The sequence below is a fragment of the Crocodylus porosus genome, unplaced genomic scaffold, assembly GCF_001723895.1.
Source record: "Crocodylus porosus isolate Cpor-Errol unplaced genomic scaffold, CroPor_comp1, whole genome shotgun sequence".
NCBI lineage: Eukaryota > Metazoa > Chordata > Crocodylia > Crocodylidae > Crocodylus > Crocodylus porosus.
The window spans coordinates 55,715,078-55,729,528 of NW_017728949.1; the positions used below are offsets into that span (position 1 = coordinate 55,715,078).

The 14,451-nt window shown below is 42.5% G+C and overlaps 1 protein-coding gene across 1 annotated transcript in view; it reads right to left on the reverse strand.

Moving 5' to 3' along the window:
- CNTNAP5 (contactin associated protein like 5) overlaps nucleotides 1–14,451 on the reverse strand; it is a 442,467-nt gene that overhangs the window by 203,057 nt on the left and 224,959 nt on the right. Inside the window, exons 5-6 of the mRNA XM_019554532.1 lie at nucleotides 7,052–7,255; nucleotides 3,969–4,153 (exon numbers count right to left, since the gene is read on the reverse strand). Coding sequence (XP_019410077.1) covers nucleotides 3,969–4,153; nucleotides 7,052–7,255 — 389 coding nt within the window. The remainder of the gene's footprint in view (nucleotides 1–3,968; nucleotides 4,154–7,051; nucleotides 7,256–14,451) is intronic.

Below are 14,451 nucleotides of genomic sequence, written 5' to 3' on the forward strand. Positions count from 1 at the left end.
TCACTGTCCCTGATTTGCTTCGGCCGAATATGAATCTGAAGATTCGATGCCGATTCGGAGAATCAGTGATTCGGACCCAGATACAGCTTTAAATGTTTTCTCTACATACCTCAAGGTAGCAGGTGCAGCTCATGAACGCTGCGATGCTGGGGCGCATGGAGTGTCCCACAGGAGTGTGGGGGGATGGGGGGCGTCCACATGTTCAGTGGTGAACTCGGACGTGGACTGGAAGTACTTCAACTCCACTTAGGGGTCTGCCGGGGAGTGCACAAGGATCCCCCCGTGCTCCCTCCAACTTGGCAACTGGCCACAGGGGGACCCCAGGTGCTTCTCCAGACCCAGGAGACACCAGTCACCAACCCGGGGGGGGGCGCGTGGAGGGGGGGCTACCTGAAGGGCTTCTGGTCCACTTCTGGGTCTGCTGCCAAGCGCACTGGGCAGCCCCCCGTGCTCCTGTGGGACATGCCATGCGCCCCAGCATCGCAGCACTCATGAGCCCCTGATAGCTAGAGGTATGTAGAAAAAACGTTTAAAGCTGTGTCTATGTCTGAATCACTGAATCTTTCTGAATCTCTCTGAATCGATTCAGAGGGATCCGATTCGATTTGGAGGGATTAAAGGGTCCTCTGATTTGATTTGGATTCAGAGATTCAGCCACCGAATTGGGCTGACTCTCCACCGAATCAAAACAGGGACTGAAACTTTGCACAGCCCTATTTTGTATGACAACTGAAGGCTTCCATGTATCCCCCTGTTGCAAGGCTGCATCTGGGATACCCTAGAGCCTAAAAATCATAACTTTAAGCTCAGTCCTTGGCCATTGCTTTCCCCAAGCTGTAAACCAAAGCACCATGGGATTCCAGAGCAATGAAAAGGGAAAGCTCATATCTTTCTGCTCCTAAATGATAGTCTATAAGGTACATGCTTAAGTAATATCCCAGCTTTTTCTGAGCAATATTGACTATAATGCATTGCTCAGAGAACAGGATAGCAGATCACTCAGCAATTCTAATCACAACCATTGGATAGCAGTGATATAAATACATGATACCACTTAATAACAATAAAAGACATTTTGCTGGTTGCTTTAAACTGTCAGTCTTAAAGCGCCAAGAGAATGTACCTTCAACTGAGCCATCTATGCAAACTATAAGCTGTTGCACATGACACATCAAAGGAAAAAAGAATTAAGGTTTAAAAAAAAATCAATCTTTCAGAGGTGGAATTTATAGCTCAAATCTATGACTAAATGCTAATTTTCAAAATATTACACTCAATTTGTACGTGTAGAATCCTAATCAAGCTTCATTTACGTGGGCCTTTTTGACGCAGAAATTCCTACTGTTCCTATTTCTGGGCTTTGGTGTTTTTTTTTTCCTTTCCGGGTTTCCATCCCCGACCCTCCCCTTTTTTTTTTTCTTCCTTTTATCAGTGTCAACAGCCCTGTAAAAAAATATACAGCATATGGAAGGCACAGAGGGTGCTATGTCCTGCACAAGAACAACTGATAAGAGGTCACTGAGGGATGGCTGTTTAACATTGCAGAAACACTAGAAGCTATTTAAACCATTTTTTTTTCCCCTTAGCAATTCCAGTTTCTATCTAAAAGGTTTGTCTACACCCATTGCTGCAATGGTGTGAGGAGACTCTGAGTGTGTGTACGTGCGTGCGTGTGTGTAAGACCAGAGTAAATAAAGCAAAAAATAAATAAAAGAAAACTGCAGAGATAAAACCATCAGCCCTGCTTTGAAGATGAAACCTTAATGAAGGAGCCTTGACGAACTTGTGCCTCTGTTGGATTAATTGATCATTACATGGCAATAAAGAGTGAAACAGTTTTCAACTCCATACCGCTTGCACGTTTGTTATTCACACAAGGGGTCAAGCAATAGCAAAGCTGATTTGGGGGCTGAGAATCGTTAGTTCTTGCTTAAATCACTTGGCATTCTTTTGCCTTCATTTTCTGTTCTTTTAACTCTCCTGCTTAGGGACTTTGCACTGGGTTGAAAAAAAAAAAACCAGGAAAAAAAATCAATATCAATTATACTGCTGCATTATTGAGAAAACAGTTTCCTTAGTGATCAGTAATAATTGTAATTACCAAACTAATGGTCTTATTACCCTTAGCTAGATCTTTAATCCCTTAAGTGTGCTGAGATAAACTTTCATTAGACTTCATTGTCTCTAATGTTAGGTTTGAAATGCTTGAGTCATTCAAATGTGAATCGAAAAACAAACCATGGCAAGTGTTGAGCCGGGGGGGGCAGATTCTTGGTTGATGTACACTGGAGTGCCTGATTGAGGTAGGTGACGGTATACCGATCTGTACCAGCTGAGGCTAGCTTCCATAATCTTCACTGAGACACATTTTTGGAAAGTGTGGGCCAACCACACTTCCTCAAACTGCACTGAAGCATCAGCGTTACTTTATACCAACCCCAACGAAATGCAAAAATCTAGAACTCTTGGGTCAGAAATGATACCTTTTTATTAGACCGCCTAGGGAATCACAAAAAAAAAAACAAACCCCAAACAAAGAAAACAAAACCCCTCCCAACATCAACAGCACAGCAGGAAGTGATAGGTCACATTTTTGCTGAAAGTGAGAAAATTGCAGGGCTGAATATCGAGGTCGTTCATCTCACAGTCACCGAGGGGCCAATCCTTACATTCTCCTTCTAGTTTTCCAATGCTTCTTCTACTCCTTCTCTGTAAAGGTGACCCCCCACCCACAAGTTAGAAAATATTGTATTTCATCCTTAGGCTGGCTTGTTTGAGAGCCGGCTTGCATTTCAATTTTTTAGCTTCAACTTCTAACCATCTACCAACCTCTTCAGACCATGCATGTTTTACAAAGTTACAAAGTTTCCCTGTCTCCATCACCACAGATCACTGAAGATCCCTAATTTACTCTCATTTACACTTTTTTTTGCCAGCATGGCTTCTTGCCGTGGAAGGGAAATTCTCAACAATGGAGTGCAAGCCAGGCATCAGAGGATGTTTCTCCCTGATAAAACCCTGTCTTGGGTGTTTGCTTCACTGGTTCCCTACACCTGCCATCTCTACAGAGAAGGTTGCTTGCCTTCATCTTCAAGCTGGGGACAGCTACAGACCTGCCAGTGGCCAGGTGGATTAAAAGCAGGACCATGAGCACAAACAGCTTGTCAGGAACAAAAAAAACTAATAATTTATCCATTGGAGTGGAAACCAGATTCTATTCCACCCCTTACGTGTATAAGTGGCCGTAGTCAACTAGGTGAGACTATTGCCCACTGCTTCAAACCCTCATGCAAAAGGTGTGTGGGTCCCCTGCTTTTTGTGTGTGTGTGTGTGTGTGACTCAGTCTTCAGTGTCAGATGAGCGTGTCGTACAAACGCTGATGCACTCATGGATTTTCAGGACTTGAGCAGGAGAGAATCAAATCACGTGTAGGTGCATAAGTCTGCTCACGTGCCTAATAGATGGAATAGGACCTGGCCCTTGGAGATCTGCCACCGATGTAGGTGATTTTGCTGTAGCATCACTCCTCTTCCTTGAATACTGTATGGCACCTCTGGGCCAAGCCAAGGAGAGCTGCCAAGACGCATGTGCCAAATCCTGGATACGAGCATGCATCCAAGCCTGCTCTCAGACTTAGTCCTGCTTATTGGCATTTGCTCAGGGCTTGTCCAAAGCAGTTATATTGCCCAATTCTCAGGATCTGGTGCACGCAGAAAAAAAAAGATAAGGATGGAGGCTGTGTAGATGTACCCTCAGTCCCAATGTACAACATCGTGACTGCAGCTAGGATCTAATGCAGTGCTCACAGGGTAAATGATGTGATGCAACCTGAGCTGGTTAACAATGAGGGCAAGCTTTATGGGCAAGGGGAACCATATCTGGAAGAGATTTCTGCTGCTGGAAGCCCAAGTATGTTTGCTCAAGCTCAGACTCTCCTGCGAGGGCATAAGCCACGAGACCTGACGCACCTCATAGTCGATGTCCAGGTGATCCGAGTCCCCCTTGGTTCGGAAATGCTGAGTGTGCTTGTCTACCGTGAAGTTCACCTGCTTGTTGAATCGCTCAATCAGAACAGAGTGCCAATGCTGGTCATCCAGGAGGCTGCCCAGGGTGACGGACGTGTGGCTGTTGCTGAAACGCAGCTTGGCATCTCCTGGAGGGGCAGAGACAGGCAGAGGACACTGTCATGAGTCCAGGGACCTTGAACAGAAGTACTTAAGGCTCAATAGTGCTCATCGTTTATGTGCTACCAAACAGCCTTTTATACTCACACCCCAGTAAACCAGACCCAGCATAAAACCCAGGCTGGATTTTTTGGGAGCTGCTCTTTTTTTTTTTTTTTTTTTGAAGGCAAGAACTTCTTGATTGCAAACTTCTTGATCAGGAACAAGAAGGGGATTGTGCCAGGATACTTCATGCACTGCCCTCTGCGCCACTAGAGCCTGTTCCTTGGCCTGGACGGACATTTGAGAACCTAACATTTAACAGCTCAGTCCAGACTGCATAACAATCTGCTGCCCTGTAGCCTAACAGATTACCCTGACTTTTCAGTTCTTACTGCTCACTTTTTGCATTTTGGCAAACAACATATACCTAAGCCTCTTCAGTGAAAACACAACAAACCAAGCAATGGCCATGGACACAAGTATTTTCAGCAAGGTAATTCCAGTGCATCTAAACAAACACAGATCCTTAGATAGGGCCAGATTTCGGTCTTCACTGCACTGGAAAATATCTGTACTAACTCTACCAAAATGAGTAAAGTAACCCCACTTCACCTAAAAACTCCAACGATAGAAGAATCAAGCTCAGGTCTTAAAGAGCTAAATTCTCTTCTATTTCCCCACTAGCCGCATGCCTTAATATTTCAAAGTTTCCATGGCAATGGAACGATGCACATTCCAAAATGATTAATTACACTGCCTATAAATTCAAATCTGTGCCTCCAAATACACCCGGGCCTGACATACACATTCATAAAATTTGTGATGGCTGAAATCCAGATTCTAATCGTGCAGCACAGACCCATTGCTGAATGAAATATTTTTATCTTTGAGACTCAGCAATCATGTAACCGCTCACCAAACAAAATAAAAATCAAACAAAATATATAACCATGGTGTCAAGTTCCTATCCCAAGGTTAAAACCTAAGGGTACAGACACGCAATTCTTGGTCACCAGTATAGTTTGCATTCCTTTTGCATTGATTTGGTCACCCGTGTCGTCTTTTACTAATAAAAGTCAAACTACACTGATTTTGTTCACAGATGTAAACTGCACTATCATCTGCGGTGAAATAATCAGCTTATCTCAGAGTAGCAGTCCGCCATTATAATACCATGCCTGTAGGTGGCAGAGAAGCAGGTCATCATTTTCCCAAAAAGCCATTCCCAAAAAGTCAGCTGCAGTTAACTACAGCTGGGGGGCACACGATACATCCACTGATGTCACTCAAAACTGCATCGTGACTACCGTTTTCCCACCGTGAAATTTCATAGTGACGGAGTGCAATGACCTTCACTAAGCTAAGTCTGTATATTTATAGTAATATGAGGGTGTATTCCACTCTTCCACTGGCATAAAATTAGATCAGACCAGTATAAACACACTGGGTGTCTGTATTCTTAATCTCCTCTGAAGGACGAGGAGAAACCAGTGGTACCAGAGAATCCAGCATTCACAACTCCATCGTGAAAAGGTTATTGGCACATGCAATGCCCCTTTAAATAACATCCAACAGAAATGCAGGATGATTCTTTCTACTCTTAAAATACAAAGCAAGTTTATGTAAGAAATCCCAAGGAGCTGTGGAAAATTGTTATTGGCACTTCACACAAACACAATTAAGCATGAAGGGAGAAATGCAGAAGGACTTATTAACAACTTCTGTTTTAGTACTTTCAGTTGGTCCCGACTGATGACTGAGTGCTAATGCCTACAGACATAAACAAAGGATGCTGCTTTGTTTCTCACTGGCTTTGTCTGCACAAGGGAGTTTTACTAATATGGCCCCTCTTCCCATCCTGGAGTCAGCTCTCCCAACTAAAATTGGAAGCTACAGAGGACAACAGTAAATGCACTGGGAAGAAGTAAACAACCGCTGACCGTATGGCTACCTTCAGGAGTAATGGTGATGGGAAATTTAGAACAATAAAACCCAAAGCAGAAGAAGGTAGTTAGCTATATTAGTCTGAAGAGCATGTTCACACAATGTCTGTAGGCTCCCTCTAATGGTTGCTTTGAATGGGAGGTTGTTATAGTTGCTGTTTTCGGTTAATGGGTATTGTTCAGCCAGTATGCGCTCATGCTTTTAATTGGCGAAGTCCATACTGACATCCCACAAAAAAGACCATCATCCTAGAGGCACCTCTTTTTCCTCTAAGAGAGAGACAGCAGGGGAAACTGTCCAACACGCTGCCAAACAAAACTGTTTCACCGCAAGCACTGAAAGAAACATGAATACCCAACTATAACTTGGCGCCACTGGGTTGTTCAAGCAAAAATTAAAACAGTGAAGTAGAGCCAGAAAGAGAGGTTGAAAATTAGGGAAATCTCTCTCTTACCTACAGATGCCCCTGTGTAGAATTGCCCACAAGTTTTGACTTCTGCTAGTTAAAGGAAAGTCCATTTATCTTCTATTTTTGCTCCTATACTGCACAGAGGATGAACATTCACGCTGGCATTCGACTTTGCTGCACATAATACCCCTTATGGGTAATGCGATAGTCCTTCCAGCCAAATAAAAATGTATAGCAGGTATCCACTGAAGAGGAACCGAGCCAAACTTTCTCTTATGCCTTCATCCTAACATGAGCATACAATGATGGGGTCTCTTCTTTTCCTGGTTCTAACCAAACCTTAGAAGCAAGTGTATTGCACTGCAATGCACTAAAAAAGGGTCCCAGTAGGCTTTTCCTATTTGCATAACTACTACGGTATCAGTTGGGCTTCCTAGACACTGCCCTAATAAAAATAACAATATGCAGCTAAACCCATAAATAAAATACAACTCTCAACACGACAATATTAGAAAACACAAACAGGTCTTACCCAGGTTAATATGTAAGGAGAGTTTCCCTTTCTGCAACTCCAGAGTAATGTAGTCTCCACGCTGTCCTTCTCCATGGAATAGGACTCCATCTCCCTGCATGCTCTTGAACTTCAGGGAAACCACATCTTTGAAGGTGCTCATCAGTTTTTGATTGAATCTGTACAGTAAGGAACTCCTGCCATCAAAATCCGCTATATCCGATTCTAGGTTGGGGGGTGGAAAAGAAGATGGTTTGATCAAGAACTTTAACGGTGCAATAATATTAAAGTCTTCTTTGATTTCACTGGAAGTTAAGAGGATACAACAGCTAAGAAAACCAAGAACTGCCATCAGACATCACATTCATGGCCTTTCAAATGTTTGGTCTTTTCCATCTGCTTTCATCCCATTTTGGATATCAAACATGTCGAAGACGAGCTCATCGGACTCTTCTAGTTTTCTTTCCTCTACCTGCTGTAGAGCTTTTGTATTCTCCATTTCTCCACTTTTTCAATTTTATCAGACTCCCAACACCAGCAGGAGCATATCACCTTTCATGACTGTTGGTTTTTTTTGTTCTAAGCTTTCTCAAGACATTAGTATAAACACCCTTAGTTCTTGGGTCCCATTCAAAAGTCCATAAAAGTTCTTATATAGAGCTAAAGATAGATAGATATAGACATGTAAGTCCTATACGGAGACACTCAAATGATGTCTCCATCAACCATTGTATTCAAATAGGTATCATATTACCCAAACCTAAATGCTGGTTTCAAATCACCTTATCTATCATGCTGTCACAAGCTAATTGTTGGCTGAGTCATTCTCATTCTAGCTCAAACAGCTTCAAAGGGATTTCAGTGGCACTTAAGGTATCTAACCCAATTTTGTATCCTTGAAATTCTCATTGTTAGATACTCAGGTCATTGAAACTCTGTCCCATGATGACCAAAACCAATCTGTCATTTCAATAATTACATTTAATACTTCCATTTCTCAATAAAGTTGCTTGAAGTGCAAACCCAAAAAAGCTGGTATTATTTAATATATTAGATGCATTTAACATTCAATTTCAAAATAAATTTAAATTAAATTTAAAACCAGAAAGTTAAAAATGCTGGTTCTGCACATTTTTAATTGACTTCTAATCCCCTTTCAAATGCAACTTGACACAAATCCTGAGAAAACAAAAGCATTATCCTATAATATTGAAAATAAGGGATGCTTATTTCTCACATAAAAAATGAATTAAAGAAATTTTAATTAAAGAAAATGTTTTTGAAAAAATCCTATTGGTCTAATAAAAGATACCATCTCTACTGTGAGTCCTGATGTCCTGGACATAATGATGTAAATGTTCAGAATCTGAATTAAGTGCATGTTTACCTGTATAGGTATTTGAATAGATGTAAGAGTATATTGTGTACTTTCCTGCTTATCAAAAAGTACCAAAGGATTTATATGTTTGCAAATCAATCCGCCTACCCATCAGGAAGACACTATTTGGAATTATGTTGACATTATTTAACTATTATTGCAATCTATGTTGTCTCTTCTTTAGAGAAGATAAACACGAGTGTGTCTGAACTACATACCAACATTTTAAAAGGCCTGCCTTTAAAAATTATTATAAGTTGAAAATAAAATAGAAATCAAGGATTTGTTCTCATGGAAACCAGCAAAGATGACTTCTGGATGTCAAAACAACACAATTTATATGAATGTAGAACAACAGGCATCCAGATAAATGCTTCATGCTAGGCACATAGAACTCAAAATGTCTGCTTTATGAGAAATGTTGGCATTGTAAGTCATAGAAATAATTAAAAACAAACAAACAAACAAACCATGAAACAGAAACTCCAGGTTTTATACAAATTCTCTCTCAGAATTTTAACATCCGGTTTGGGGATCTCAATATTTTATGTTTCAAAGAGGATTGAAGCCTGAACGCTGGCCTCTTGTTTCCCCCAGCTAAACAAATTGGTCTGACAAAAGTCATCACTTTATTTCTTCTCTCATAACCCCGGGGCATCACGGCTGCAACATCACCATCACTATAAAATTTGATTTAAACTTTTAAGGGAAGAGGCTGGTACTGACTCGAAGTTTTGCGCCTTATTACACTAGTTTGATACTTTGACACTTGGTGTCAAGCTGTATCATTACAATACAAACAGAAGATGTGTTTCTCTAGGAGTACACTACTCGAGCAGTACAAAGTACAACCCTTACAGATTTTAAGACAGAATAAAAATAAACTATTCAGCGTTCATGTCACGGATGACATTTGAGTAGGCACCGAGAATATTATGCACTACAACTGCAGAGGCGCCATGAAACAATGCAAAATAAATACAAAGTAGAAAAATACATGTCAACACTACGGATGACTGTTTTGAATTTTTAAAAAAAAACCCAAATGTTTCCCCACACTAATTCCTACTGAAATCAGCTTTCCGCAAAGAACAATTTTATTGAATTAATATTTTCAAATTGACACAGCATTCACGAACATTTCCCCACCATCTCTAATCAGAAATGATGAGCACAGAACAGACATGAGTCTGGATCGCCCAAAAGATATCAATGAAGCAGAGGATCTATTGTGTATCCTACTATAACCTTGTACAGCGTTTCACAGCGAGCTATAGAAAGAAATAATGACACTGCTTAAGTGCAAGGGTTTCCGATGAATAAAGGGTATTCAGACAGACATCCCAAGTTTTAAACGCTTGTCATGCCTCTCACCTTTTTAAGGATCACACATTAGTCACTGTCTGCATTAGGTAATGGCATTAGCCACTATTTGCAGTTCATCCCTAGCGCTGGCATTGGCAAAGCACAGTAGCAAGAAAAAAGTGACTCCGGTGGAACTTTGCCTCAGTGATGAAAGAACTGAGGACTTTTGGGGAATAAAGAATAAAGACCGAAAGACAAATGTGACCTATAAATGCTAATGCTCTGACATGCAGAAGTCATTAGTGGCAGTCTGCATGACAGCAAATCACTGGCTTACCATTTACACATAACAAGATGAACAGAAACTCTACAGGGACTCTAAAAAACCATTTGAACATTATTTCTCCAGGGTTTGGGGGGGGGGGGGAGTTGCCTTTTTTAAGGAACGCACAGAATCTATTTGGAAGTCAAAGACCAGGAATTTGAGAGCATTTGACCAGGAGATCTTTAGAACGAAACAAGCCAAAAGCACTATGTAGGAAATAATTGGGTATGGCCTCCAAGTGAATAGATTAGATTACACTTGTATTGTTCTTAATGACCTCTATAAAATATTGCTGGATATTAATATAACACAAGATCCTAGGAAAATACAGCTGGAAGGGAACCGATGAGGTGATCTAGTTTAGTGACCTCCTCAAGGCAGGATCACCCTGACTAAACCATGTCCCTAATGTCTATGAAATCCATGTGTGTTGTGTGTCTGTCCAACCTGCTCTTGAAAACTTCTAGGGGGATGGGAGATTTCACAGCTTCTCTGAATAGCCTAGCCCAATGCCTGTCCACCACTGTAGCTAGAACTTGGTTCCTCATTGCCAACCAAACTTTACTCTGCTGCAGTTTGTGACCACTACTCCTAGCCCCATCCTCTGCACAGAGAAAAGAGTATCCAACATGACAGCCTTAGTTCAAAAAGACAGTCTCTTTCCTTTGAGACAGAAGAGAGCCTTCATGGATATATGCATATGCTTATATGCATGTTAGACAAGGGACTGCTAAATCTCAAAGATTGCAGAGTTTGTGCTGCTCCAAGTTGCTTTGCTCGCCTTCATACTTCTCCATACTTCCAGATATTCCCATCTGCAAAACTGGAATGAAGCCATACCTTCTGTTGCAAGAATCCTTACAAATTGTTCCTGCTTTTGGCTTGGAAATATGGCAGGAGTCTCCTTTCCTGTGATCTGCAGGTGTTTCTGGTCCCAGACCAGAAGAACTATGAACATAGTAAAAAAGCGCCAAGCTTGTAGTTCAGTATAGGTTGCGGCCCAAGGGCTGGACTTTCTGTTATTCCCCCTTGAATCAGCTTGCCCAGCGCTAATCACACATTCAAACACTAAAGCAACTCCACATATGGCATGAAGAATACTTTGAAGAAAGGATTATTTTCCACCTGGAAAGCACCCAGAGTGCACAACTATCCTTCTGCTGGCAAACTAGTATATTCGATTTGTCAACTTGCGGTGCCAAACACGCTGACCAGCCCAGAGCAGAGATGTCCAACCTAGGGAAGAGTGACCTCTCCTTCCATGGAGTACTGAGCACAAAGGCAGCCGTGTTCAGGGACAGGACACATGCCACATCATTTTTAAGGAGACTTCCTTTCGGCTCCGATGGGTACATGATAAGGTCCAGCCCCGGCAAAACAGGGCTTGCAACCCCATCATTTTGCAGAAGCATCTACAAAGCATTCACCACATAAGGATGGGCAGATGAACAATTTTACCCTTCCTTTGGTGACTTCATCAAACCCTTTCAAATACAGACTACAGCAATTCTCAAGAGTCTCATCCCCTGGCTGGCTTCACTGGTTTTCCTCTTGCTCCAACATTTTTTGCAAAACCACATGGTTCAGGAGAGAAAGGGTCTTTGGGACAGATACGTCTCTTCCCTCATTCCCTTTGAGGTTTCCTTGCTCACAGGTCAAACAATGAATTTATCTGAACACTACCCTAACCCCGTGCTCTGATAACATGCTTCATCCCCATCACCAGTAGAGCTGCATCTCTTAAGGAGCAATAATTTGGCCATTTGTCTTTGTTCACTGCTATGAACACTCCAGAGCAATCCTGCAATCCCCATCTTACTTCATGGGCTGTTCTCTTTGATGCATTAATTTTATCTCGGTGCAAAGGAATGAAAATAAATAAAGAAAAAAGCATTAAAAGGAAAGGGTATGGCACAGGGCTTTTATTGTAATTGCCTCCAAAAACACAATATTCCATTGTATTCCCAGCAGCTCTGTCTGCTGAAAATGAGAAAACAGACCCTTGAACCACAGGAACCGTCACTCCCAATGCGAGGAGGGTCACATCCCACTACTGTTTCTCTCATGGCTTCCCGGCCTGTTAGCTGAATTTGTTCCTCATCTTCCGATGCCTTTTTTGCTATTACCCAGTTTGTAGAATTTGATCGGTGTTGTCAATGCAACCATAAATCTTACCCTGTGAAATACTGGGTTCAGCAGGATTTTCCCTACATTAAACTAGGACGCCCTTTCTCAAATATACCGATACCCCTATTTTCCTCTCAACATCCCAAACAATCAATTTACCATTTGTCCACATGTCTCCTGCCACAACTCCAGCCATTTGTTATAATCACAAAACTCTTAAGGATGCAGTAATAGTGTGTCCATGAGAGTTTACATGATAATCCCCAAAGCAATGAAATTTCCATTTAACTTGTGACATTTACTATGTAGGCTAGAAACTTTACAGCAGACTTCAGAACTGGGTCATTTCTTCGTTATGGTGTTGAGGATGCTGGGTAAAAATGTCTCTTCATCTATTTTTAGAGAACAGGAGGAGAAATTCCTTTGCATTTAAGTTTGTATGAATGTGTGTGTTTGAAGAGAAGAAAGCATCTGAAGTTGCAAAGAGATGCTGTATTTGTCCTGAGAAAAAGCACTGCGTCTCATGATGACCCTACAGATGTTACAAGACCAGTATCCCACCCTGAGTTCTGACAAAGTATGTGAAATGCCGTGGGGTGCATCTGTAAAGTTTTTGAGGGTCATCACCTAATAGACTGTCCCAGCTGGGTGCTCTCATTAGTCATCTACGGGCAAAAGAGAAGCACTGGACATTGCAAGCACTTTTTTTTACAACTTTTATGTATTATTTATTAATTCTAACCTGATTTTGCATCCCTCTGAAAGCAGTAGAACAAGTACCATTGAGGGGAGCATGTGAGCGCATTCTTCAGTTTCCACAGCTCCAGTGATTTAAGCCTAATTTATTTTCCAGAGATCAATCGATCAATCTATCTCTATATAAATAGCTAGCTAGCTAGCTAGATATATCTTTATCTACACCTATCTATATAGACATCTATACTTATATAGAAGTGACAAGACAGAGAGGAAAGGCAGGGGTGGGGAGGTTGCGCTCTATATCAAAAACACCTCACTACATGAAGGATTAGCTTCAAGTTAGAGGAGGGTCAGGCGGAGACACTGTGGGTCAAACTACAGGGCGGGTGTGGTGAAAGGGACCTTACGGTGGGTGTCTACTATAGACCACCCAACCAGGAGGAAGAGCTGGACCGGGACTTCTCCGGTCAGCTTATGGAGGCGGTTAGGTCAAGGGATGTTATTGTCATGGGTGACCTAAACTACCCAGACATTTGCTGGGAGGAGCAGGCAGCCAGGTCTCACCGCTCACGTAGGTTCCTGGCTGTATTACAGGACCTTCACCTTATCCAGGAAGTGCACAGCCTCACTGGGGGCAATGCCTTTCTGGACTTAGTCCTGGCCATTGGTGATGACCTGGTGAGGGGACTGCAGGTCCTTGACCACCTGGGCATAGTGATCATCACCTGCCGGATTTCACTATCCAATGCAGGGTGTCAAGGGCTTGCACAAAAGTTAATGCCCTTGATTTCAGAAGGACCAACTTCAATGAGCTTCACAGATTAGTGGGGGAGGCACTGAGGGCCCAGAAGGTAGAGGAAATGGGAGTCCATGAGGGATGGTTGTATCTTCAGGCGGCGATCCTCTAGGCTCAGAGGATAAAGTCCTTGAGAGAAGCAAGGGGTGTAAGAGTGCTCAGAAACCCGCTTGGCTCAGCAAAGGCACTCAGCAATGCCTGAGGATTAAAAGGGGGCCGTACAACCAGTGGAAGGGAGGAGCTATCACCAAGGAGCAGGACTCCTCCTCAGCCTGGGAGAGTAAGAGGGCTATTAGGAAGGCCAAGGCAGAGATGGTACTCAGGCTAGCGTCCAGGATTAAGGACAACAAAAAGTCCTTTTTCAAGTACATTGGGAGCAAGAAGAGGGCACCATGCAACGTAGGACCCTTGCAAAACTCAAATGGTAATCATGTGGCTACACCAGACAAGAAAGCTGATATTTTTCACAGTTTATTTGCCTCCGTATTCCTTGACCAGGGACCGGGACATCCCACCTACCAGAGGTAGGGACAGTCTCAGGAATAGCTCTGTCAGACCTTCAGTCAGAGCAGATGTAACTCTGGAAGGGGTGGACATTTTTAAATCTGCAGGTCCAGATGCCCTCCACCCAAAGGTGTTCAGGGAGCTGGCAGGAGTCATCGCAGAGCCCTTGGCCCAGCTGTATGAGCATTCATGGTCATCTGGCCAGGTGCCAAAGGACTGGAAAGTAGCTAATGTGGTCGCAATTTTTAATAAAGGGAGGGAGGAGGAGCCAAGTAACTACAGGCCCT